At 40.2% G+C, this 27,394-nt stretch overlaps 1 protein-coding gene across 1 annotated transcript in view; it reads right to left on the bottom strand.

The window, feature by feature from the left end:
- LOC134616802 (sodium channel protein type 4 subunit alpha B-like) overlaps positions 1 to 27,394 on the bottom strand; it is a 42,833-nt gene that overhangs the window by 9,344 nt on the left and 6,095 nt on the right. Inside the window, exons 2-20 of the mRNA XM_063461814.1 lie at positions 25,368 to 25,666; positions 23,161 to 23,279; positions 22,010 to 22,099; positions 19,947 to 20,075; positions 19,199 to 19,290; positions 18,767 to 19,009; positions 18,585 to 18,648; positions 12,396 to 12,537; positions 11,052 to 11,249; positions 10,770 to 10,958; positions 10,316 to 10,687; positions 10,072 to 10,219; positions 9,201 to 9,439; positions 8,192 to 8,365; positions 7,427 to 7,783; positions 4,077 to 4,487; positions 1,228 to 1,345; positions 960 to 1,114; positions 561 to 734 (exon numbers count right to left, since the gene is read on the bottom strand). Of these exons, the coding sequence (XP_063317884.1) occupies positions 561 to 734; positions 960 to 1,114; positions 1,228 to 1,345; positions 4,077 to 4,487; positions 7,427 to 7,783; positions 8,192 to 8,365; positions 9,201 to 9,439; positions 10,072 to 10,219; positions 10,316 to 10,687; positions 10,770 to 10,958; positions 11,052 to 11,249; positions 12,396 to 12,537; positions 18,585 to 18,648; positions 18,767 to 19,009; positions 19,199 to 19,290; positions 19,947 to 20,075; positions 22,010 to 22,099; positions 23,161 to 23,279; positions 25,368 to 25,625 (3,672 nt within the window). The 5' untranslated portion in view covers positions 25,626 to 25,666. The remainder of the gene's footprint in view (positions 1 to 560; positions 735 to 959; positions 1,115 to 1,227; positions 1,346 to 4,076; positions 4,488 to 7,426; positions 7,784 to 8,191; positions 8,366 to 9,200; positions 9,440 to 10,071; positions 10,220 to 10,315; positions 10,688 to 10,769; positions 10,959 to 11,051; positions 11,250 to 12,395; positions 12,538 to 18,584; positions 18,649 to 18,766; positions 19,010 to 19,198; positions 19,291 to 19,946; positions 20,076 to 22,009; positions 22,100 to 23,160; positions 23,280 to 25,367; positions 25,667 to 27,394) is intronic.

Here is a 27,394-nt window from a genome sequence, read left to right as displayed (position 1 = left end):
AAATCTCATTTTATATGAAAAGCATTTGTTTAGAAACAAGACGGTGGCTTTTGATATCGCAACAAAAAGTGCTTACGAGTGAAGAAACACAGAAGCATTTGTGATGCGGATGCAAGTTTCCAGTCCCAGACTCCATACTCACCTGGGACCTGCTAACTACAACTTACCCTAACAATAGAGCGGTCTGTGGCAATCTGTGTAACAGCAGGTGAAATCAGAGGAAGTCAAGGGCTGCATGCCTCGGGCACTTCGAGTGACTAAACACTTACAGAACCGCATCCAGTTTCCCACAAATGTGAGGCACAATCCTACTGGGGAACGGCCAAATCCTGACAGGAGAGCAGCTGCAAAAATCTATAACGTATCTACTGTTTCAGTGTGAATTAGCACTTAGTTCTGCAGCGAACTTGTTCAGGTATTGAAAATGTTGTCTAGAGCTAATTCACATGCTCTCCTGTGAAAAATCTGGCATCATTATAGCCCACAAGTATGACATACATTCAGCTACATCCTTTCACGTCATATGATTTGAAAACCAAAGCAGCAAAGCGTTCACTTACATCCACAATCAGAAAGTCGAGCCAGCACCAGTAGTTTGTAAAATACTTCTTGAAGCCGTACGCAATCCACTTGAGGAACATCTCCAGGACGAAGATGTAGGAGAAGACTTTGTCAGCGTACTCCAGCACCACCTTTATGACTTTTCTCTTTTCAATGTAAATGTCTTCAAATGCCTGCAGTATAAGAAAACACAGCATTACATTTCCATTGCTCAGCATAAAAAAACCATCTGTGAGAAGTTTTTTTCTTTAAAACTACACAAAAGGCGCGATTTGGACATCAGCCAGCTCAACGTCTCATCAAATCTACTGCCGATACTGTTGGTCAATCCAGACATTAATAATTAATATTGGTATTGGATCAATACTAATCTTTCTAATTCCATCTAGGACCCTTACCAGAGCCCCACTGCTGAGCAGGATCATGAAGATGATGAATGTCTCAAACCAGCTGTGCTCCACAATCTGGTAGCAGGTCTTCCTCAGCCTCCACCAGGCCTGTCCTAGTCCACGGCTGGTGTTGATGTTACAGCACTGGCAGTGTCTCATGCAGACTGATGACCGTGTCAAAAAACAAACCGGCATTTATCACAGCATGAAGGAAAAAAGAAACATTTTAAATGAATGCACGTTAGCAGATTTAGTGAGGTTGCTACTTCTCGCTCACATTCAGGAAAGCATTCATCAGGCTCCATACTGTCTTCATCCAGCACTGACAAGTTATCCTCTTCCTCTCCGGGCTTCCTTAGATCCACTGTGCTGCCCTCTGACAGGCTGATCTTCTCCTACAAAATAAAGTCTGAGTGTTTACAATCACGTGCCCTCATATGGAAACAGCCCTCAGCTCTTTGACATCTGCATGTGTAAATACAGAATATGAATCTATATTAAAGTAGCAAACAGCGATTTGTTCTGGTTATGTTCCCCAGCCTGCTGTGATACTGCTGATGCTGTTGTCATACAGTCATGTCACACATTAAGAGTTTTTTTTTTTAAAGAAAAAGAAGGTGCAGCACATTTTGCTGCTCCACATGAGCCTGTGTGCATTCATCCCATCAGAGCCGGCGCACCTTGATGGACTTTCAATCTCCTGTGAGGCTTATTGCAATTTTGATGAGATTTTCATGTGTTGTAACAACAACATATTTCATGTGATTTACAGGACAGAGGTGCAGCTTCAATCTCATAAAATGGTACGAAATTTAATCCAGCATTAAAGGGCATGCACGGGATCTGGAAACCAAATTACCAGCATTGCTCATCTTAGAGTTTAAAGACAGTGAGAAACATAATGGACTGATGGCACATCAGAAAGTAGCAATGGATCCCATTTAAGCAAAGGCGATGTATTTACACTCTAGAGAAGACTTAAATACTTAACTATAGGATTTCTTTTTAACAATATTCTTACACATAATATGTTTATCACTTTTGTGTGTGTTTAAAGCTCTGCATATGCAGAGCAGCTGCAGATGCCGAGTTAAGCTGATGGACGATTGGAGGTCCCCCCGCCCCCGTTTTTCATGATGCCTAGTTCTAGTGTGGTGTGCAGCAGTGCATGAGAGGGAAAGAGGAAGAGAGAGCACCAGACTGCAGGCTGCCCAGCTCAGCTGTGTCAGTTTAATCTGCTCTACAGCGCCTGGCTCCACATCTGGCCTGCTCCTGTTTTTCTGCCAGACAGGACAGGAACGACACATCCTCCGCCTCAACAAACGCCCGATCTGCAGGACAGTCTGACTCTAAAGCTTTCGAATGAACACAGTAGTAATAATTCCAAATCTATACAAAAACTGAAGGGTGCTATTGCACTCTCAATGTTGCGTTTTCATGCAAATTAAAGCAACTATACACACGGTGTTAGTTACTGTTGCTGAGTGCACGGTAAACTCATTTCATATGTACAGAAATGCAAACAAGAAACAAACTGTATCTCAGTCATTACAGCTTCGTCCAGTGTTGGCCTGTAAGTTAGCTGTCTAACGCACCTACGGATCAGGGGTGAGCTTTTCAAGCTGTGATGTGCTTCCCTAAGATTCCCTAAGAGGCTTTCAGAAGTGTGCTAAAGACATATCTGTTTAGGCAGGCATTTCAGCGATGCACCGTGTCTGCTGTGTACGTCCTGCGTTTCTAACACTGAAGTCTTGAACTGCTTTAATCATTTTGATTTCTATAAACGTGTTCTGCTTTCAATTGCAGTTTTCTTTCCTTTATATTTTAATGATTTCAATTATGTGTTCTTCCAATGTTTGTACTCTTAATAATCATATAATCTTACAGTACTCGATAATGGGTGTAAAGAGTGCTATGGACAAAAGTACAGGGCCAAATAAACATCAAACCTACAGGAGTTGCTCAGCCATCCAAACACATGAAGCTGCCAGCCCACAGTTTTTGTGCTGATGTTGATGCCAGAAGAGGTTTTGAGTCAGAAGAGCATTGGTGACTTTTACTCACTATGCACCTTACCACTTGGCAACCTGACTCTTTAAGTGGGCTGTAACTCCGTGGGTCATTGCTGTGGCTCCTAAAAGCTTTCCCTTTGTAATAATAGCACTTACAGTGGATTGTCGAATATCTAGAAGGGAGGAGATATCAAATGCTGACTTCTTGCTACAGTGACATCCTGTGACAGCGCCACCTTCAAATTCTGTGAGCACTTTGGAACAAGCCATTCTTTCACAAATGTTTGTAAAGGCAGACTAGGTCCCTGATTTTCTACACGTGTCTCAATGGGACTGAAAATCTAAATTCAAAGGTTAAGATGTGTGGCTTAAATAGTAATGGCCTCATTTTCCTGTTAGTTAAGGATAATCAACCCCTTTAACATGTGTGTACTAAATATAGCTTTAAGCATAGCTCGGCACACATTCAACTACATCTCATTAACATGTGTGGGTGTGCAGGACTCTATGACAGATTGATTCCATAGCATCATCATCATCATCAGAATTAGAAAACACGGATGTTACTAATAATATTTAGGCTACCAGCACAAAACATATATGGTTAAACATACACACATATGTTAAACAGTATAGAGGCTTAAAAAGCTCTGTTTTAGCCACAGCCACTTTTGAAAGTGTGCAGCCTTTCTGTATCCAGTCATTAAACATGATAAACTAATCCCGCCGTTTTGATATCATGTTCATTCTCATACAGATTCTTTGTAAAAATTAAAAGCTTATGAAAAATCTTTGAAAAAACTTCAATTATGCCAGCACATCTCAATTTAATAGGTAGATCAGACAATAATTTCAAATTTATAATTTGTTGTCAACGTGGACTTCTGGAGTTTATCTCAGCATATACAACCAGCAAAAAACCAAGTAATTATTATTTTATATAATAAGAAACACAAGACAAACAAACAGGTTGAGTGTTTCAAATGAGAAGATGAGATTTCATTCTTAGCTAAAAGTATGCTGATAAAATCACATTCTCTGAAGTATGTACGTTCAGAGAGCATTAAAGCCTGAAGTTAAGCTCCAAACATGATTCTGGGCACGACATACTTACCGTTTTGTTTTCTTCATCCTCTGATGACTCTGAGATCTCCTCCTCCTCCAAAAACTCCACATCTGACTCCCCAGGCGCGATGGGAACAATGACAGTAAGGTCTGGGTTGGTCATGTAGCTGTCCTCCTCTGGTACGATGTACTTCTCTCCATAACGTCCAAAAATCCCCCCATTGCTCTCCATGTGATTTACAACCGGCTTAAGAGCCTGACTGGTTTCCTTGGCTTTGTGTTTTCGACGCTTCAAGCTCCTGTTGCAGAGGTTGATGACGCTTGTGACAATCCAGGAAATGCCGGAATGGATGCGAGCGATGGCAATCTGAATGTTATTCAAGTCCCCGTCTTCGTCTGGAGCAGAGAGATTGTCTGAGCTGAAGGAGCTCAGCAGCAGGGCCAGAAAGAGATTCAGCACCTGTTGACATACCAAAAATGTATGTTTACATCTTACAAGTTACATCTGAATGGAAGAAACTATTAAACTTCCCTTTATAGCTATTTAGCCATAACCACTTAAGCCCTTAGCCCCTTTCTCTCTTTTATTTTTTTTTTGCATCTACAAATAAGAAACACATTTCAACCAAATTTGCTTATGCACAGAAATGCTACATCCCATTTAGCTGCACTATTTCCACACAGCCTCTTTATTCAGTATGCCACACTCCACAGTAATAGGTGGTGGTGGGTAGTGTGTTAATATGGCCTGGAGCAGAGATCCTTGGTGTGAAAAGGATTAACAAAGCAGGACATTTTATAGCCATATTATGCTTGTATCACCATCTGATGCGCAAAGCTCTGAATGGTTTAGTATGCAAGCTTTATCATTTCACCTAATGCCTGACATGATGTCCCATATATTTTGTCAACATTGGCAAATCCCGCAAAGTTCTGCAACATACTGATACGCTCAGGCACATATGGCTGATGTTTCAGGCCTCCTGAAGTCAAGGTTCAAAGCATCCAACTCCTAAGTAATCTGTCTGCTAGCTTAGAGAGCAGCAGCACGGGGCATAACACTGCACATATGTGTGTGTGTGTCTGTGTGTGCGTTCCCTTCATGGGTGATGTGCACAGTTGGCAAGGATCATCTTTAGCCACTGAGCTAGTCAGAAATGGGGAGCATGAGCAGATGATTAGTGATGAATGCCCTCCGACCTTCTCACCCCTAAGCATCCTGGATAATCCCACAGATAAACTGCTTTCCCACGATTCATGTGCACAGAGAGGTTTCTGTCCATTAAATTCCATAGGGAGCACTGTTGTGATCTGATCTTTAGGCTAACAAGGCAATACAGTCAATGAAAGTGTCTCTATCCACTAATAGCATCTATGTGATACTAGAGAAACTGCTATGTACACCTAGAAATATCTAGTACCTTTCTTTTGACTGGGTTTGAATTATGCAAAACTCTTGCTAATTTTTTGTCAAAAGAATTTAAACTTAACCTAACTACAAAAGTCGAGGGGAGCAAGTGAACAAGTAAATAAAACTAGATTTTTACTGGGTTAAAATAGTGCTATACTAAATACAAGTATTTCTGCATGCATTTCTATTACCAGGATCACCACTGGAACGACACCACATTCAAAGCAAAACGACGTTGACTATAAACAAATCCTGCAAATTCAGCGCGCTTTTGTATTCTTTAATATCAGCTCACAGGAAACAGCTGGCCATATGGGAGGAGCAGTGAATGTGGGAGTGTGCGTATACAATTAAAACTGAATTAACTGTTGTTTTTTTTAACAGCTGCATGTGTTGGCTTGCAAAATGAGTAAAAATCAAAAACTGGTGTTAAACGGGGTGAACGCTCTGCGGTGTTTGTGCAACACTTGGGTCCCGATTTCACCCGCAAGGCTTAGCTCATTAGTGGTGGATAAAAGGGCAGTAAAGCTGCTCCAGCACTGAGTTTGTCTCTTGTTGCTTCAGTTTGCACGGCAACATGTGTAGATAATACATATATGATGCAGCACAAATAACAGATGGTTTTTAAGTTGAGGTGGTGTGTAAAATGCAAATGAAAATAGAATGAAATGATCTGCACATCTCATAAATCCATAATCTATTAAATTTGGTAGAAACTCTGCTAAATCTAATCTGAAGCAAGACCATGACACTTTCATTTAATAGAGCATGCTGAAGAGTTGCTCATTTACAGATATACAAACTAATACAGCTTGCAAATTTTAACATAATTAACTTGAAGGATGGTCCATTCACATAATACACAATCAGCAGTCCTCTCTTGTGCCACGTAATCCCAGATTACTTGTGACATCACCAAGTGGATTTGGTAGCATTGAAACGCTACTGCATCGCTCTTAGTCATCATATACTGTTTAAGGGATAACTTTGCCCGTCTTATAGAACATCAAAAGCACTTCTTCTGTTAAAGACAAATGATATACTCATACCCTCCACATATCCTCCATTTTTAAAATCTTGGATTCAATCATTTTATAATGCTTACAAAAATCCATACTTGATTTATAGGATTTCAATATTTTTAAATAGGCTGAGTAATTCCACGTACTGCCTGGACACCTTTTTTTTTAACAAGTCTGTTTTCAGAGTAGTTCAGCCACTGACCTAAGCATTTAACGTATGTTCAAAAATAACAAACTTTAATTTTCTCAGTCTCTCCTTCCAGGTAATTTCCTGGGGAAGTGCTGCCCCAGTTCTTGCACAGTTGGTAATTTAACTGCACAGTTGGAGGTAAATCTCAGGGTGGTGGGGGATGACTGCGTGGGTGTGGCTTTCTACCACATGGTGATGTGACAGTAATTTCTACACTGAAAGTTTGACTCTGGGGTAGTTTATGGTGAACAACCATGTTGACTGTGCTCCTGACACGATGTGAGGATGCTCTCTGAGTTGGGTGGCTATGACTTTGAGATCACTGCTATGAGCAATGTGACCGTCGCGGCATGAAAGTTGGTCAGTTTGTACCAGATGTTCATGTTTGCTCTCTATGCAAGTGCAGCTGATCAGAACAGGACTTCCAGCGAAAGCTTTCCAATGAAAGAACTTGAAGGGGGGATCAGACAATTAGGACTGGATTCCGTTTTCAGCTTTTTGACTGCACCTCGTGCCTGATCCTGTAGTTTGCATTTGCAGCAGCAATGTGGTGCATGAGCTAAATGTCACTCAGTGCAACACTGTGGTTGACTCATTTCTACTTTCTGAACTTTGCAGCACAGAGGAACAGGGGAAAGGCCACACAGACACTTTTCAAAAGAAACTCTTGTTTAGTTTAATCTTTTTGGGAGCTTTGCCGGTACAAAAAATATAGACTATCACTCAACATAACCTTAAACAGGTTAGAGTTTAAATGCCAAGTCATAATAACTTACCACCAAGTTCCCTATGACCATGACCAACATGAAGACCAGGATGCAGAGGGGCTGGCCAGCCACTTCCATACAGTCCCACATGGTCTCGATCCACTCGCCGCACAAGACCCTGAACACAATCAGGAAGGAGTGGAAGAAGTCCTTCATGTGCCAGCGAGGCATCTGACAGTCAAAGGAGATCTTACAGACACAGTCCTGATAGTTCTTGCCGAATAGCTGCATTCCCACCACAGCGAAGATGAAAACAATGATGGCCAGCACCAGCGTCAGGTTTCCCAGGGCGCCCACCGAGTTGCCGATGATCTTGATGAGAGTGTTGAGAGTGGGCCAGGATTTTGCCAGCTTGAAGACTCGCAACTTATGATAAGAGAAATGTGAAGACAAATGATGCTGCATCTTCAGAATAGACTTACTATTATACTATACAAGTTGTACAAGTTAACTAGACTTCAGAGTTAAATCCTTAAGAGACTTTTATGTTTTTAGATGTAGTCTGATTATTAGATATAATGTGCAACTCTGATAACTCTGTTCCTAGGTATCATCTTTTTTTTAAATGGACTTATTATGCTTTGTCCATACTTTTATCTTAGACTTCACACATTTGAGGACCCTTAGTTTATCAGCTGTCTGTTTCCCATTGTAAATAGTTGAATCTGCTCCTGTGTCTAGGTTTTGTCTTCTGTTCATCAAGAGCTGATCAATCAGACATAATTACTAAATTTTCTTCAAAGTAACGCAGAGAATTAACAAGATTTCCCTCACCAATCTGAAAGATCGCAGGACGGACAGTCCCTCTACATTGGAGAGGCCCAGCTCCATTAAACTGAGGCAAACAATGACGCCGTCAAAGATGTTCCAGCCCTGTTGGAAGTAGTAATAGGGGTCCATGGCAATCAGCTTTAGTACCATCTCAGCTGTAAATATACCAGTGAACACCTAGAAAAAAACACACAGAGTGACAAAAAGACAGTTAGACATGAAAAATCCAGCAAAACAATAGTAATATTATATAGCTACAGCTTAATTAGAAGAGCATTCATTGTCTTTTAGATGAGTTGTTTCTCTTTTGTTGACCACAAATAAACAATTTTACACAACTGGCTTCAAAAGATGTGTAATTTGAATTTTATGAATGAAAGACCTGAAAACATTTCAGTGAAGGCTTCTGCACACAAATCTTAGTTCAACAGAAAATATAACAATGTATTTCAATATGTTATTACATTTTTGTTGTTGTTTTTAATTTATTCATATAAAGGTACATATAAAGTTATATAATTTTAAAATGACTTAATGTATTAATATATTTATTTATTTAAAATAAAATACAAATTTTACCAAATTAAAACACACCCACAGACACACACATTTAAATAATTGGTGTATCTGGAACAAAAAGTCCTTTTACCTTTGATCAAATCTCTGTCAGAGTCTAAAATTCACCGGTAGGAGGAGATTTCAAAACAGAACTACAGGAAATCAATTCCACCTCTTGCTAAAAATACTCCATGTTATTAAAGATAATCACAAATAGTCTAAAACAGAATCTTTGACACCGGATCAGCATCACTGTACTTGACCTCCTGTCCTGCACGGCGTAACCTGCTTTCAAAAACAACCTGTCTGAAAACAGAGACGGATTATCTGAATGCCAGCCAATTCTTTTTCCTCTCTGTTCTACTCTCCTCTCCTTATCTAGCACCCGACAGCACTTATAGAAAGTGTGTTAAAAGCTGGAAACATCCCTCTGTTATCACTGAAACCCTCTTACCAGATTGCCCACTGAGAGCATGGTGTTGAACTCATCAGTCATGGGGTAGTGTTCAAGTGCCATGAAGAGGGTGTTCAGCACAATGCATATGGTGATACCAAGATCCAGGAAAGGATCCATCACCATTAGCTTCACATACTCCTTCAGCTTCAGCCACCAGGGGCAGCAGTCCCATATCAGATACTTCTTGGCATACGTGTACCAGCAGGGATGGCACTTTTGCCTCGACTCCTCCAGCTCTGCAGAGACACCACACGGAAATGTTTTATATCTGCAGATAACTTTGATTTTTGATCATTTTTGAACAGCTAAAACCTGAAGCCAGTGGCGATTCTAGGGTCCTTTGGCACTCTAGGCAAACATCACTCCAACAATCATAATGTTATATACATTAGGCTGCTCTGCTAGCAAAGTTAACTAAAGTTAAATGTTATTTGGGCAGCTGGAGGGTTGGTTGAGAAAACCAATTCTAATTTCTTCTACTATGCCTCCATTATAACAGCTGAGCATAAAATCAGGGGGAAAGCTGGTTTGGCTTTGTTTGGGAAGTAGCAAAATCCAACTACTGGGACCTTAAATATGTTAGGTGTCATCTGCTTAATGACACAAAACAGTACTAAAGAAATAATGGGAGATATATGCATTTGTTACACTATTTTTTGATGTAATAACTTCCTGGATATGTTATTTAGCGACCTGTAGAGGATCTTGTAACCTTCAGACAAGACCAAGCTAGCTGTTTCCAACCCTTTTGCTAAGCTAGCTTTATATATCATAAACAAACATGAGACGGGCATGTTTTCCCAGATAAAAAGTCCCCAAAAAGTGATGTAATTTCTGAACACTTCCTTAAACAGTGAAATGGACGCACCATCCATGGCATCACTATAAAAGCTGACAGAGCTTAGGCCCCTTTTCCTGCGCACTGGGGATGGATCTGTCACTGTGGGGGAAGGTTGCAGGAGAGGCCTTGGAACTGTCTCCTCTGTGCTGGAGGGCTTCTGGCAAACAGAAAATACCTAAAAAACAAACAAACAAGGCTGTATTGTCATGTTCTTATAAACTCATATTTAAACTTTTCAGAACAGTCTCATAACAAAGGCTCCGCCACTCACTGTGTCTTCCCTGACTCTCTCCATGCTGCAAGCTGGCATGGACGTAGGGGTGAGCAGACCCATAGTCATGACTCCATTGTGGTCGAGGGAGATGTTCAGTCGACCGTTGACATTGAGGCTGGGGGTGAAGATTTGGGAGCAGTGGCTTCTCACGCTGCCCGTTCTCCTCTTCCATGGCGTTGCTGTGGAGCTGGTGCGACTCCTGAAGACGTCCCCGTGAACGCTGTACTCGTCGTCCGCGAAGTCGGCCTCTGAGTTGTTGCGAACGCGGAAGGAGCTGAAGATGCTGTTCTGGCTTCCTCGTCTGGTGCTGAGTGGGTGAGAGGATAGCGTGGCCAGCAGAGGGTGGGCCGGCAGGGGGGACAGGGGAGGCTACAGAAATATGGAATAACGCATTAGCTTCTATGGTTTCAACCATTAACAACTCGACAGCGCGCTCCTTAAGGTTACATACCATTACTTCTTCCAGGGGCTCCATCTTCTGTTCTGCAGCTTCTTCTGCCGTTTCTTCAGACAGCGTCCTGTGAGATCTTCTTCTTCTGCTGCTGCTTCTTCGTATACTTCCTGTATACTTCACACAGAATGGAGACAGCTCCGGGGACAACACTGAGTCTGTCTCCTGTGCTTGTCTTTTTGCTGCCAGCTTCACATGGGATGAAATTGTTTGAAAGAGTTACGGCTGTGTCTGTCTTCAGCTGAAGGCGCACATGAAAATATGACAATACACCGCACTTACTCTTTGCTCTCTTCTCAGCTGTTCCATGGCCATCTGAAACTCTCTCTCCTTCTGCCAGGCCTCAGCGATGGTTGCCTGATTCTGCTCTTCGTAGGCCATGGCCACCACAGCCAGGATAAGGTTGACCAGGTAGAAAGAGCCCATGAAGATCACTAGAACAAAGAAGATCATGTAGGTCTTCCCAGCTGAGCGCAGAGTCTGAGGGAATCAAAGAAAGTAAAGGCAATAAAAGCAAATTCACCAGAGTCACTGGTTCAGCACTGTGTATAGTTATAAGGCAGATCATATGCTAAAGCTAAACAACACAGTTCAGTACAGAAAGCAACACACAGTTAATTTATTAACACTTCACAGTTTCTCCCTGCTCATCCAAATATCTTATTTTGTATATTACAGTATGAACTACTAGTTAACATCTGACATGGCTGCGATTTTAAATCTTTGCTATATGTCAGCAATCTGAGTCCATGTCAGCGCATTTCAGCATCGCACCATATCCTTCATATTGTTAAGGGATTGCTTTAAGTGACTAAAATGAATGGAAAAACCTACATCACAGCCACGGTTTTAGCAGTTCAGCACATATTTATTAGCTGTGAAGTCAGCTGGTCTTTCAAGACACCTTGCCTTCATTTGTTTTTAGGTTTCTGGCCACTTTGTGAAGTGACGTCTTATTCAATATCCTTTTAAGTATGTTAGTTGTGTTTCTCCACTATGTCACCCAGTTACTGATTCTTTGTGAAATTGAAAACTACTTTGGCCCCAAGAGAAGACCAGCAAATAGAAAAACGCTCCGAAAGCTCACAAAAAGACAACAGAAGTCGAATAAAGAACAAAGGACATGGGAAAAAAACTAAAACGAAGGAAAACAAAAGGAAGTAGAAAAAAACAAATCTGGGGAGACAAAGTGACGAAACATCTGCTGAAGTGACAGAAACCAGAACATGTGAAAGACTGAAGTGAGGCAGAAGATGCAGGTAATCTGTGTTTTAATAGCAAGACACTGTAAATACATGTTTGCTCGTAGCCGTTCAGTGTTAGCTCGTCACTTCCACAGCTGTTCTCTCCCCAAAAATGCTTCTGTTGTGTTTTTTAAGGGTCTTTTCTTTGTGAGCGTTTGAGTTGTTTTTCTGTTTCTATTATGTTTTATTCAACTTTTATTGTTTTTTGTGAGCTTTGGTGACGTTTTTCTATTTGTTGGTGTTTCCTTAAGTTGCATTGCGTTTGACCTCATAGAGCCACTGCTGAAAACACTGAACCTATAAGAGGAAAATTGAACTTTTAAGTTGAAGGTTGTAACTACAGGATGCTGATAGATGAAAAACCAAAAGTAGAAAATTGCACCTGGTGAAACAGTTTTTCCCAGTAGTCCTGTGTCATGAGACGGAAAAGTGCCAGAAAAGCCCAGCCGAAAGTGTCAAAGCTGGTGTAGCCGTAGTTTGGATTCCTCCCTACTTTTAGGCAGTCAAATCCTTCTGGACACTTCCTGTAATGTGCAAATGATTGAGAGGTAGAAGATAAACGATTAGAGGCCAGGACTGATAAACAAAGGCCGAACACAAGAAATCAAAAGCAGCTGCGGACAGATATAGCCGTGCCGGTGTGCGTGCTGCTTTGCCAGAGTTAAAAACATTCTACATGTGGATCTGCGGCCTTTGACTCCACAGAGAAAACTGGGAGATGAGTTAGTAAGTACGTACTATCATCACCGTTATTTCAATGAAGAGGGCACTGGAAACATGTTTCAAACAGGAGCACTAAAATGCACTGGAGCAAAAAGGGATTAGCCAGATGGATATCAAATTGCAGCAGGAAAAAAAAAAATCAGCTCGATTCCAGCGTCTCTGATCTTCATTGTCAACATAGTGGCATTACAGCAAATATTTAAGTCCAGCAGCTGAGAACAAGCTGGACTGCCATGTCAATCTCAGTGTGGAATAATTTCATAATGGCAGGCAAACAGCTGGGCGGAAGAGCGCTGCTGTGAGAACAGCTGTGGATCTCACCAACACGCCAGCTAAGCAGGAATGCTCACTAATATCCAGCAGCGAGGACAGAGGATGCTGTGTGAGGCCAGCGACATCTTCCTGTCAGGCTGGCCCTCTGCTATATCACTCACACCAATCTGTTCACCTCTGTTAATCAATGCACGTTTAGTTTATTTCATATCTCTCATTGTTGAGCAAAATTAGCAAAAATCTTTCTGTCGTAAAAAAGGACGATTTAATCAACTCGGCATCTAAACAAATGTTGTGATTTAAAAATTCGACTTTTGTCAAAAGGAAAACTTTATTTAAAAAAAATGCACACTAACTGAAAACAGTATTATGCCTGTAAAAAATAACTGTCTTTAGTTTTAGTCTTTGTCAAGTTTGTCAGCTTAAAGAGGCTTTCAGAGCACGTGCTAATGGAGACTGTGATTTCTACAAGACTCTGAGTGTACTCCCAACTGTAAAGTTTATCCCGGAAATTTCCGCCTTGTGTTTGCTTGAAGATGCCATATGCCACTGATTTTCTATTGTCTCTGGTCACAACTGTAAATCACTTCCTATGTGCACTATGTGGAGCTTCCTATACACTGCAGCTTAATGCGTCTTCAAGCAAACATGCCAAGTATACTGCTGAGTTCCTGTCAACTAAAGCTGCTTCCTGACAGGAAGTGATATACAGCAATGTCCAATGAAAGATCATACAAACTCAATCACATTGAGCGACTAGCTGGTGATGTGACGAGGGCAGATCCGAGATAAACTTCTGAAAAACCACCAAGGAGAGTATAGGTTACTGATGATTGACATCCAGGTAAAGCGGCCCTGGTGTGCTGGTGATTAATTCTTACGTCTGAGATCATTTTCAGCACGGTACTTATAACTTGACTTTGGAACATTTTATATACTTTACACATGAAATGACTAGTCTGGAAAATAAACTGCAGCTTAATTAAAAATGAAAATAATAATACAATGGTAAACAATGCATGGAAGGTGTCATATCACTAAATTTAGCTAACAATATTTCCTGTAATCATCACTAGTCCATGTTTTCATCATGTCATTCTGCAATCAAGTCTGAGCAACTTTCTATAGGTGCTCAGACTAGGTGCCTCCATTATATAGAGGCACCTAGCACCAGTGCTAGGTGCCTCTATATAATGGAGGCACCTAGCACTGGTGCTAGGTGCCTCTGTATGCAGTTTATAAATGAATAAACTGCACTCAATGATATGCTTGTTTTTTTTTCATGCATTTTTACCACTTGCTATTACTACTATTACTATATATATCTGTTCTCAGGCTCTAGGAAGTTATTTTTATATGAATGCTCTACCACAGTACACTGAGCAAAAATTCACTTTTATTTTTTACTTTATTGTTTGGGGGCTTTTGCCTTAATTAGATAGGAAAGCAGGGAATGAGAGAGTTGGGGAAGACAAAGGCAAAAGCACCTTGGGTCAGAGTTGAACCCGGGCAGCTGAATTTAGCCTTGGGGCATATGGTCAGCTGCTCAACCTATGAGGTAAAGCAGTACCCCCATTTCATTCTTTTAACCACACGTTATTAAGAACAAACCCATGGCAACAGTGGCAGTCTAGAGCTAAAAAGGACAACACTGATTGATTTTTTAAGTTAATCCAGAGAGGAAACCTAGGGAGCTGAAAATGAAGCCATTGCAGAGTGATGCAATCTGCAGTTCCTCCAGTTGAAAAGGCCTTATGACCTTATTAACCTGTTGCTTACTGGAATTATAGGAAGCATGCAGCCAAAAATCTAAAAAGCGACAGCATGTGAAAAGAAAGGCAAAATATGAATAATAATTGATTTTACAAGTCATCTTGTGCAATCATTGGAGCACAGCTAACACAGGGTCGGGTGTGTCAGAACTCTATTAAAGCCCTTTGCTACATGTTTACAATGATTTTTTTAAATATTATATTTGCAAGGACAACATCAATTTCCTGCTGTTTGTATAACAGAGGAACATCTGTCAATGGCAACAGTTTTTTTCCTGGGTGGGGCTAAGGTGGTGAGTTTCCTGCCCGCATAGCTCCAGCTCAGGGCAAAAGTTGAAACTTTCAATACAATCAGTCATAATCCTTAATGCATAGTGGTTTTAAGATGTAAGGGGATAAGCACTTGCCTTGACTCTACAGTAGGCGTGATGGGGGCTAGTGCGCATGTGTGTGACTGTGTGTGTGTGTGTGTGTGTGTGTCATCATAACGTATCCAAAGCTTTAATTTGGAAATCTACTCAGGGATTACTTGTTGGAATACACTCAAAAGATTAAGCATCCTCTATGTTTTACGTCCTCCATCCTGACCTGCTTAATATCTTGCTCTCCTCCACAGCCAGCCTCAGAAAGTTCCATCTAAAAATGTCGCACAAGTTAAGAGGCCATCTCAGTTATCTGCCAGTAAAACCATAAGCTACCTTATGGTATCTTTAACCTGTCAAGCATGTCACGAATCTGTGCCACTCTTGATTTAGCTGCAGTTTAGCTGGAGAGAAAGTTTTTTAAAAATGCAGTAAGTGCAACAAAATGCATTTTCTTGATGATGATGTAGCAATGTTAAAATAAAAGGGAACAAAGATGCCATTAAAAACAATAAAAAGGTTCAAACTCTGCTGTATCGATTGCAGTGCTCTGTTAGAGCTCCACAAATGGCAGAAACACAAAAAGCGGGCAACAAAAGAAGGTTCACATGTAGTGACTTGTAGGTGGGACAGCTGGGTAGGTCATATCGGTACTCGCCCGATCTTACTGACCCACTATTTAAGTGAGTTTAGTGACATCATTTCCCCCTCCAAATCTTTTGCTCTGACTTCAACACAAATTACTGAATCAGACGGTACTTCTTGGGAGATTAAGGTCCTGTGCTTTTGGAGGAGAGGTTACCAAGAGGGATTAAAAACTAAAGGGTGGCTGGATTCTGTTGCCACTAAAAATATGTGACTACACCCATAATGACTATAACTGGGAATGGGAAGGATTATAAGTTGCAAATTAAATATAAATAAATATCTTTTTTTAATTGTTCTTTGAATTCTATATAAAAATTGGAGTTGTGGCAGTCAGATAGTGTTAGCTTATTCATACTGGTAGTTTTTGTCTTGGCTTCTTGATTATTCTAACAAAATATCTGCATGAATTAAATATATGCTAAAATGCTAGTTATTAATGTTGGCTAAACATTAGGTCTGTATTCAAACATTAGCTGATAATTTATAGAAAACATCAAACTCCGCAAACATTTTAACTCTAAATATTCTCTGCTTTTATTAAAATATATATTTTTTGTTTTTTAGTTCACTAGCCTGGTTAGCTGTAACAAACGTTGTGCAAAGGGTTAGCTTTGAAGCAAGAGGAGCTATTTTTGGTGCGCCCTTTTTTCAAGAATAAAAGATTGATTTACTTTATTCTTAATGACAGTGTTTGAACAATTTGAACTGGTATCAACAAACAAATGATAACAGCTATTGTAACAAAATTTCTGGTTCTTTGAGGAAAAAAACTTCTGTCCACGCAAATTTCAAAAACAGCTATGACTCTAAAGCTACTTTTTGGCCGGAGACAATCACTGAGCTTACATAATCCAACAGTACTATGCTGCAGAAGTGACGTGACCACCAGTGACTAACCAGAAGTTTGCTTCGAGTATGTGACTAGCTGAGGGTCACATAAGGCCATTTAGATAAACTGCGGACAAATCATTTTTTTATTTTAGAGTCAAAGTAACTAAAACTTGGCTATAATCTAAACAACACGTTCTCATCCCGTCTGTATGTTATGCGTTCGGGGGCATGAGAGCCGTTTGGAATGAATACAGTATATGCATGTAAATGTGTTTTACTTTCTGATCATTAATCACTTTGGAAAACACGATCTGATAGGGTTAAGGTTAGGGTTAAGGCTGGAATGGACCGCTGGAGCCCCAGCTCGAAGCGTGTGTTACCGCCGCGAGCAGCATTCTGTTGGATTCAACTGAGAATCCAGAGCGTCTCATAAGGAGGCGGAAGGGTACCTTTCGCGATACTATTAGACGCCTCGGGTCGTGACAAATCTTCGGTATGTTGGGAATGAGAATGCTCTGAATCTGAAACCTATAGGGTCAGGAGAGAAAAGTATACAAGACATGATTTAAAAGGGAAATAGCATGAGGGAAAAGACCACTACATTGTGTAACATCACTCTCAGTTACTACAGTGAGATGCACGTGGCTAAAGCTGCTTAAAACATATGAAACTATAACCCACAACAACATCCGAGGTTGACCAGCGACGTTTAAATAGACAAATCGAGTTCAGGTTGGCCAAGTTTTTTCCTTTCATTGTATTACTCTGATTCCTCTTGATATAAAAGGAATCTGGCGTGCCTTCTACCGTAACATAACGCTTCTGGTATGTTTAATTACAGAATCATTTTCAATAATTTCTTCACCATAAAAGAGAAAAATTACAAATATGCTACATCATCTCCTGCTGTCTCTAGGTGCTTATCCATACTACTCCAAAAACATGACAAGCTAATGGTCCTTAAAAACAAGTGAAAAATCCTTACATGAAGTAAATGCATGACATAAACCTATAAGGTTTTGTATAGAACCACCTTTGTTTAACGTGCAAAAAAATTGAAAACATCTGCATCAAACTTCCCTGCAGAGGCTTTAACATCATCACCATGTTTTATTTGCTATCATCCATTATCTTGTATTATTAACAAGAGCACCTAATGGAAGGCATTTGTTGGAGCTACAGGATTTCAGATTCACACAGATGGGTATTTAGTTCACTATAACCCCTGAACTGGGCCTGGCATTGGGCAGAGTCATCCTGTTGTGCTTGTTTCAAACGCATTTGGATTTACAGGATTATTCAGTGCGTAGGCTGAGTAGCAATATTTGGATGGTTTCAGACTGTGCCTTTGACTGGGAACAAAGTCCATCACCCATATCACCTATGCATTTACATCTATATTTACTCACATCTAAGAGAGGGACAGCTGAAAATATTAGGACCTTATATTTAGCATTGTTTTGACTTATTTGAGCTCAGCAAGTAGGTTCGTCAGAAGCACTAGTTAAAAGCATCAGTACAGTCGAAATAAAAATATGATAACAAAATATCAATCCCAAAGTGTTCTAGTCTGCTCCAGTTACCCTAATCACAGCACAGAGCTTTTGAGATGATGAAATCTCCAAAGACCTCCCGCTCTCCAGCTGGCAATGCCATGTCTCTCTGCGAAGAGCTCCGGTGGAGCCGTGGTGATTATCCACGCCACATGTTGTCTTGTGTTCAGCCTCTCTCAGGCGAAACCTCTCCCTCCAATGGGATCAGTTACCTATATATTATACCTCCTAAGTTACAAATTGAGAATCCTAAATGACAGGACATCATCTATCATTGAATCCTCCTTTTCTTGTGAGCAATGAGCTACATGTAACTACATATATATATATATATATGTATATATATGTATGTAAGAGCCAAACAGATGAACAGATTAAGAAGCAGTAAGAAAAGCGAATGTTTACTTACCCCGCATCACTTCCATATCCACATATTAAGGCATCCTTTGCTCCTTCAACTTTGTAAAAATTATCTGAGGAAAAGCCGGATAAACATACAAAAAGTTGTAATATGTAAAGTATTAAATATTACAGTGTTAAGAGCACTGTACATCTGATGATCAGTAGCAGGCTCTTCTATTTTTGGCTGACCTTCACTGCTGAGGAAGTCCTCCGTGGAGCTCCAGGTTCTGTTGTTGCAGATGAAGGATGTGTTGGGGCTAAACGAGGAGTTGACGCAGTGCGAGAGGCTGCGGATGCACTTTTGTCGCAGTAACCCCATAAAAAGCTGCAGGCCGATGAGGGCAAACACGCTGAGACAGAACACGGTCAAGATCATCACGTCTGCCAGCTTCTTCACAGACTGGATCAGGGCACCAACGATGGTCTTTAGACCTTGTGTGTGTGTGTGTGTGTGTGTGTGTGTGTGTGTGTGTGTGTGTGTGTGTGTGTGTGTGTGTGTGTGTGTGGGGAGGAAACAATATGTATTGGTTGTATGGCACCATTACAGAAACCTTTGTGAATAACATTTAGACATTTTAGAGAGGACTAAAAGGAATCAAAGAAACCTGATTGTTCTCTTACCTGGGATAACTGAGATGGTTTTCAGTGCTCGCAGTACTCGGAAGGTTCTCAAGGCAGAGACATTTCCAAGGTCTACAAATTCAGTCAAATATCTGGAAATTCATGCAACAAGTGAAGAGAAATCACATCTTTGTCTGGAATGTAGTGTTACAAATTTATATTACAGCTTTTCAGCTGGTCAATGTTAATCTGACATTTTGTCGTCTTTTAGCTCATATTTTGGTCTCCACCAACCTCAAACAATATTGTGTTCAGCTGCTTAACGTTCCACTAAGTTCACTAGCTAGTCACTAACTTAGTCTGCATGGAGTTAGGTGCTGAGGATGCACAGTGAGTACAGGCTACAACAAAACATTTTTGTTTAAAGTCTCCTGTTTTTGCCCTTTGCTGTCAAAAACAATGCTACAAGGGCTCACATCCATTCATATGCATGTTATGTGCAGCATCAAGGATGAATTATCAGACTGGGCCATATCTATATAAGCACACAGAGCACTGATGGACACAGCTTTCAGTGCCTCTTCATCCAGTAGAAGTGTTTGTTTTTTGTAACAAAGCAAATGTTGTGTTACAAATCACCACAGAGAATTATTGCTTCACTAAGTGAGGGAGGGGATTTTTGTTTTTATCAGATGATTGCATTACATTTTTCTCAAAAACTGTTCCTCAGAAGAGAACACAAACACAGATTCAGAGAATCAGAAGACAGTGATGATGTGTGCAATGGTGAAATGATATCTGTACTCACGCCATCATAATCACCGTGAAGTCCAGCCAGTTCCACGGATCTCTCAAAAATGTGAATGGCACTGTACAGAAACCTCTCGCTAATATCTTTATTGCTGACTCGAATGTGTAAATACCAGTGAAGGTATACCTGGAAAAGATCCATGGTAGGAGAACACAGTGTAGCATTAGCACTAAGGACAACGTTACACTGAAACAACCTTGAGCTTTAAATACATCTCAACACTAAAAGTATTTATAGTAAGATAACAATGAAGAGTTGTGTTTGAGATATGATGCAGCATGCTGAAAGAGCTTGAAAAAGAAAAAAAATACTACTTGTTTAATATTTGTCACCATTTTTAAAAAATCTACCAAGATTTGAAATCTAATTATAACTATAATCATGATAAAGTCCAAATCTTAAAACATATATAGACTGACAGATATATAAAAAAAGAAACTACATGTAGTGTGATGACAGCGTCATACAACTACAATTTACATTTTCTCTGTTTGTGGTTTTTCAGAGTGTCGTGCTGTTTTACTGTATAAGTGGCACGGGCAGTTTATCTGCTGATGGTGCAATCGTACAATTGATTATCCTGTTTGGTGATCTGTTTTTGTAACTACATGGTCTTTATAGAGCATATATACACTCACTGACCACTTTACAAGATACCCTTTAACTTCAGAGCTGCCTTAATTCCTCATGATTCCTCAAATTCAACCAGCTGCTGGAAACATTCCTCAGAGATCCTGTTCCACCACATCCCTACGTTGCTCTATTGGACTGAGGTCTGGTAATTGTGGAGCCCATTTGCACACAGTGAACTCACTTCCATGTTCAAGATATCAGTTTGAGATGATCTGAACTTTGTGACATGTGGCTAGGAGGAGCCATCAGAAGATGGGTACAGTGTCTAAAAACTGATACAAGGCAGGATGAATCCATGCTTTCGTGCTTTTGACACCAGATTCTGACCCTACCATCCAAATTAAATGGAGACTCATCAGACCAGGTGACATTTTTCCATCCATTCTTCCACTTATACAATTCAGGGTCAGGGGAGGGGACACATGGCGAGAGGCGGGATATACGGTCACTGTCACATGGAGCAACATTTTTCCAATCTTCTTTTTTCAATTTTGTGAATTTAGTTTCATTCTCTTAGGTGAGAAGGTGTCACCCCTGTGGTCTTCTGCTGCTGTAGGCTTCAAGGTTGGACATGTTGGGTGTCCAGAGATGCTCTTCTGCATCTTCTAGTTGTAACAAGTGGTTATTTGAGTTATTAGAAGTACTCTGGCTATTCTCCTCTGACCTGGCATTGACAAGGCATTTTCAAACATTGTGAACTGTTGTTCACTGGATACTTTCTTTCTCAAACTGTTGTCTGTAAACCCCGGCGATGGTTGTGCAGAAAAATTCAGTGAAAATCCCGGTAGCTTCTGAAATACTCAGACCGACCCATCTGACAACAACAATCACGCCACATTCAAAGTCTTTTAATTCACCTCCTCCCTCCACCTTCCTCCCTATTCTGATACTCGGTCCGAAGTTCAACAGGGCAAACTGAACATGTCTACATAACAGAATGCGCTGGGTTGCTGTCATGTGATTGGCTGATTAGACATTTGTATTAAAGAGCAGTTAAACAGGTATACCTAATGAAGTGATCAGTCAGTGTATGTAAGACCAACAATGCAGGAGACTGATTAAGACAAATGGAAAAACTACAGCAAAAAACAAAACTGCTTTTCTTCCCACATTAACTAAAAATGAATTCCTGATGTTGCAAAAAGTAAAAAAGTCTCCGTGAATGTGGACAGCCTGTTGCATGCTTTGCCACCTCTTTACAGCATGCACAACACATTATATTGCAAGATTCTTCTCTTGGTTCAACTTAACATGCAAATGTGGTGTTTTCAAGCATGGCGAATATATCACATGCATCATATACTTACATATGTCAATTGATTCTGCCAGTTGCCACTGACAAAGCAACAAAGCCCAGCAAACTACACATTAGAACGTATGCAGACAATTTTGAATCAAGAAAACAACTTCAAGCTGCATTAACTTACTCCAGGTACTTGGTCCATGTTGGTGGATCAGACATGGCCATGAAGAAACAGTTGGTCAGGATAGTGAACATTATGAACAAGCTAAACAATGTGAAAAGAGAGTTAAGGAATGTGTACTGTAACGTGGCGATTTGCAGTTTCCCAGTCAAATACGTTTTTCTGATAAGCAGACGATGTTTTCAAATAAAACAACAAAGGTTTATTGTAATCCCGTGGAGTATATACACGAGGATGAACGGTCACTGTTTGTACCTACAGACTACAGTAAATGCAGATTATAAAAAACAATGTAAACAAATTCTATTTAATATTGACTTGGTAGAAAAACATAATCTCCCATATGGAGACATGGACTGAAATCCTAAAGGATCTACTGAATCTTTACAAATGACTGCAAAGATTAAAGTGCTTTAGCATAAAATGATAAGAAAGTCACTGAAATGAACATTAAAGTTTTTCACTATAATTTAAATTATCTGATTGTTTATATTACATTATAAAATAAACCCATAGTTTGGGTATTGAGGGCTTTTAGCCTGTGCTTCAGAACCGACTGCGGTAATCTGCATGTTTCAGAGAATCAATAACAGAAGTGAAATCTATAACAGAGGAGAGTTGGAGGAAAAATTCCCTCCTGCATGAAAATTACAAATCATCTGTCTGACAACTAATAGGCAGCCATCACATGATGTGAAATCTCCTTGCTCTTATTTCATTTCAGAGATTAAAAGAGGGATATGAGGGGATTTAGTGTGCGATGCCAGAGAGAACCATCACAAAGATGTTTCAAAAATAGGACTATGGAAAAATCCAATAGAAACCTACAGGGGGGAAATCAGTAAATATCACAAATTGGCTTATCTGCCAGCAGGAAGTGAAATCTGGACTTTTCATTGTAAAAATATATATAAATTACAGTAGGAATGGTTCAAACTAGTTTGTTCACAGCAGGACATCTGAGTCACAGTCTAATCCCCATGTTATCACATGTCAGGAAAATGACATTCATGTTTTTAGTTTAAAGAGAACACCCTTTTTTTAGTGGTTTAAAAAGTCCTTTTTCAAGCGTAGCAGAGGAAGAGAAACACATGAGCCTTCAACAGATAAATAAAAGCAGGAAGAGGCACATGCAGAGAACCCAAAAAGGATATGAATGAACTAAAATCTTTATGGCAATCGCTCTGATGAGGTGAAATGGAGTAAATATGTAAAGTGCAGATGTGGCGCTGAATCTGAAGATGGCCTTCCCTTTGTTAAGTACTATAAAGGTCTGCAGGGGGGGAGAAAAAAAGAAAAATATAACATTATTGACAGAAATCACATTTTTGAAAAGACATCACACCAAAAAAAGCATTTCTTAAAATGATTTTCACTTTGTGCACAACAACAACAACAGTGAATCGCAGCAGCAGCAGCTCTGCGCAGCAATTCAGCTGTTGTCTTTACCAAGCAGGGATGACAATATAGCTACCATCTGTGTTAATATTCACCGTGAGCACTTATGGCTCCAAGAAGTGAGCGAGCAGTGAGTGCCCGTCCACGCTGTTAGTGAGGCCGGCTGAGATAATGGAGACAACTCCAATGGGAGCTGACCCTTTCCCCAACAGATGTGGCATTTATTTAAATATTTTTCCGTCTTTGGATAATCCTCCCATCCAGCAGTGCGCCACATGCCAAAACAAAGAGACCCTGAGAATGACTGCCACATCCTTTTTTTTTTTTTTCATCTCTCCATAAACGGCCCATTAACGGGCAGCAGCAAATCAAAACTTGCTAATCCTATTTCTGCATCCGCAAGAGATCTAAAGCAAAGCAGTCACAGAGGCCACGTCTCAGCTTGCTGCTCCAAATAACCACTTGCTAAATTCTGCGAAAATGCCAGTTTATTTGGAGGCTCGCTACCATATCGTGTTCAAATCCAGATGAACATTCATCAGCGAACATGGTAGAAAAAATAGCAGCAAAATTCTGCATTAGCAACAACAAACACTTTCATTTTCAAGCCCATTATTAATAAACGTGGTTAAATAACCTTAACAATGCCAGGGATTCGCCATGGTTACAATCTCTTTAATGGTTGCCAAGAAATTGCCTCTATGAAGGAAACCCCAGAAAATGGTCACTTTGTGTCAGTTATTTCTTTAACCAGTAAAAATTATATTGATTCAGTCTGTTAAAACTTAAACTTCTTTGGCAGATTCATCAATACTGATCATTTCATTGCAAACATGAATAAGTTTCTGCCCATGATCTCTGTCATTGCTTGAACAAATATATCTGTGACACATTTCTTTAAGCAAAAGACAATTAGCTTTGTTAATACAAAAGAATTTAAAAGAATTGCTACATGCATCATACATTAGTTTGGGCATACAAACCACTCAAATAAGGGCACCTTTGCAATGATTCTCTTTCTGGAACTCTAGTAGAGATATGGAAAGCTGTCACGGCGGGGTACGCCGGTTTGTTAGTTTATAAGACCCAGAAGCAGACGCAGAGAGAGGAGTTTGTGGGAGTTAACAAAAGGCGAGCCTTTATTTGGCTGTTAGCAGTAGCAAAACAGGAAACTAAGAAAACAACAAAGACTGTGAACACTGTGTAAACTAAAAGACTATGAAGCTCAGTGAAATAACCATGACGAAACTATGAACACTGAGTAAACTAAGAAACACAGCAAAAAAAAAAGAGGAAAAACTATGAAAGCACTATGTCCTTGACTATGGTGATGATAACAGACGATCTGACAAAGACTGAACTGAAACATACAGACTAAATACCTACAGGGATGATTAGGGGAAGTGGACACACATGGGAGCACAGCTGACACACATGAACCTAATGACAGGGCAGGGGAAGTGAAACTAAATACAGTGAACAAAGAACATACTGGAAAAAAGTAAAACAGGAAACATGGAGACGTAGACATGACACAAGGGGAACCTGAAAAACCATGAACTAAACTGCAAACTAGGCATGGCTGAATAACTAGATAACTGAAAAGAAACTGGAATACAGATGAAATAACAAAACATGAAACTCAGAAACACTGGGTCGCATGACCCAGGACCATGACAGAAAACCATTCATCCAAAAGACATTTCCTTATTTGGTGTTTTGATGATGGCGGTGAAGAGAGCTAACACCGTAGTCTTAAAACTTCCACAGGTTTTTATGTAATCTAAGTTGAGATCAAGCTGTCAAGTCATAAAAGTCACATAACTACAAAAAAAACCCCAAACAACTCCTATTGGGAGTAGTATCCTATTCATCCTAGGACAACAGTCATCACTCAGAACAAACTTGTGCTGATTCATAGTAACCCTTTCTTACAAGGGGACAAGCAAACCCAAACTCTTACCCTCTGGTTCTTGTAGTAAAATGGATCAATGTCTTCCAGCGGTACCCCAATAAGTTCTTGAGGGATGTCACCGAAGATGCGTGGCAGTTGCTTCCCTGCCTCCAGGTCGGCCCTGGGTTTCGGTGGCTCTGCCTTCTTCTGAGACCCCTTGGCATTCTTGGCCTGCTCCTCCGCAATCCGCTGCTCCAAGGCAGCCAAGGATTCACGAGTGAACCGCCGCAAGCCATCAGGACCCGTTGGTAACAGCATGGCTGCCATCTTTTCATCCTGATTCTCCTGTACTAGTAATTTACTTACAGCTACAGGGAGGGAAGTATAGATTGAACACAGAAAAACAGATTGAAGAAGGTGAGGATAAATACATAATACACTGCATGAATCAGATCTTCTGCCTGTAGCTATCTGTACCAGTAGTTTGGTAAAACAAATTTAAAAAAAATGTCTGAAAGCTGGATTGGAACTCATACTCAAACAGTAAATGTGTGCTTCAGATTAACACAATATAATAGGTTAATGTGAACATATGTAGCTTCTGCTAAATTAAATCATTGTGTTAACAAAAAATATAGCGAATATATGAACCAAATGCACAAATGCTAAAAGAACACTGTTTCTCTGTCACCTGATTATTATATTATACTGATTAGATTATTATACTATTCAAAATCCTGCATCTATCCATCTATCTTTCTTGTAGAACTGTGCTGTCCTTCAGGTGGCGCTGTCACTTGGTGTTCGGTCTCTCTGTGCTAGAGTATCACTTCCTGTTCCTGTTCCAACACACAGTGGTGTTTTTGAGTAGCTTATCTGCATAGCAATTTAATTAAAAACTTCTGTTTTCATAGTATAATCTTCACTTATTACTTCCAGGCTGGACTACTGTAATTCATTATTATCAGGATGTCCTAAAAACTCTCTGAAAAGCCTTCAATTAATCCAAAATGCTGCAGCAAGAGTCCTGACAGGGACTAGAAAGAGAGAGCAGATTTCTCCTGTTTTGGATTCCCTTCATTGGCTCCCTGTTAAATCCAGAATTGAATTCAAAATCCTGCTCCTCACATACAAGGTCTTAAATAATCAGGCCCCATCTTATCTTAATGACCTTGTAGTACCATATCACCCTATTAGAGCACTTCGCTCTCGCACTGCAGGCTTACTTGTTGTTCCTAGAGTATTTAAAACCAGAATGGGAGGGAGAGCCTTCAGTTTTCAGGCCCCTCTTCTGTGGAAGGTTGGATTCGGGAGACAGACACTATCTCTACTTTTAAGATAAGGCTTAAAACTTTCCTTTTTGCTAAAGCATATAGTTAGGGCTGGACCAGGTGACCCTGAATCCTCCCTTAGTTATGCTGCATTAGGCATAAGCTGCTGGGGGACTCCCATGATGCACTGAGTTTTTCCTTTTCACTCACCCTTTTCACTCACTATGTGTTAATAGACCTCTCTGCATTGAATCGTACTTGTTATTAATCTCTGGCTCTCTTCCACAGCATGTCTTTATGCTGTCTTCCTTCTCTTGCCCCAACCGGTTGCAGCAGATGGCCCCGCCCCTCCCTGAGCCTGGTTCTGCTGGAGGTTTCTTCCTGCTTAAAGGGAGTTTTTCCTTCCCACTGTTGCCAAAGTGCTTGCTCATAGAGGATCATATGATTGTTGGGTTTTTCTCTGTATGTATTATTGTAGGGTCTACCTTACAATATAAAGTGCCTTGAGGTGACTGTTGTTGTGATTTGGCGCTATATAAATAAAATTGAATTGAATATTGAAATGATTAAAGATATATTTTTTTTAAATTACAAAACCCAAAGCCATTTCTATTTTATTTGTATCTAAAAGGACATATACAACTATAACTTAAAAAACAAAAACAAAACAAATGCCGATTTTTAACTCCAAAAAAGGCTAACAGCATTATATACAATTTCGGCAGAAGAAAGCAGCCATTTTACTAAAAAACTAGACTTCTCGGATAGATATTAAAACACTGAGTGGCTAAAGTGTTAGATCTCTTCTACAGCTTGGTGTGCTCT

The sequence above is a fragment of the Pelmatolapia mariae genome, linkage group LG18, assembly GCF_036321145.2.
Source record: "Pelmatolapia mariae isolate MD_Pm_ZW linkage group LG18, Pm_UMD_F_2, whole genome shotgun sequence".
Lineage (NCBI taxonomy): Eukaryota > Metazoa > Chordata > Actinopteri > Cichliformes > Cichlidae > Pelmatolapia > Pelmatolapia mariae.
Note: the sequence above shows the minus strand (reverse complement) of the source record. Positions and strands in the feature narration are given on the sequence as shown.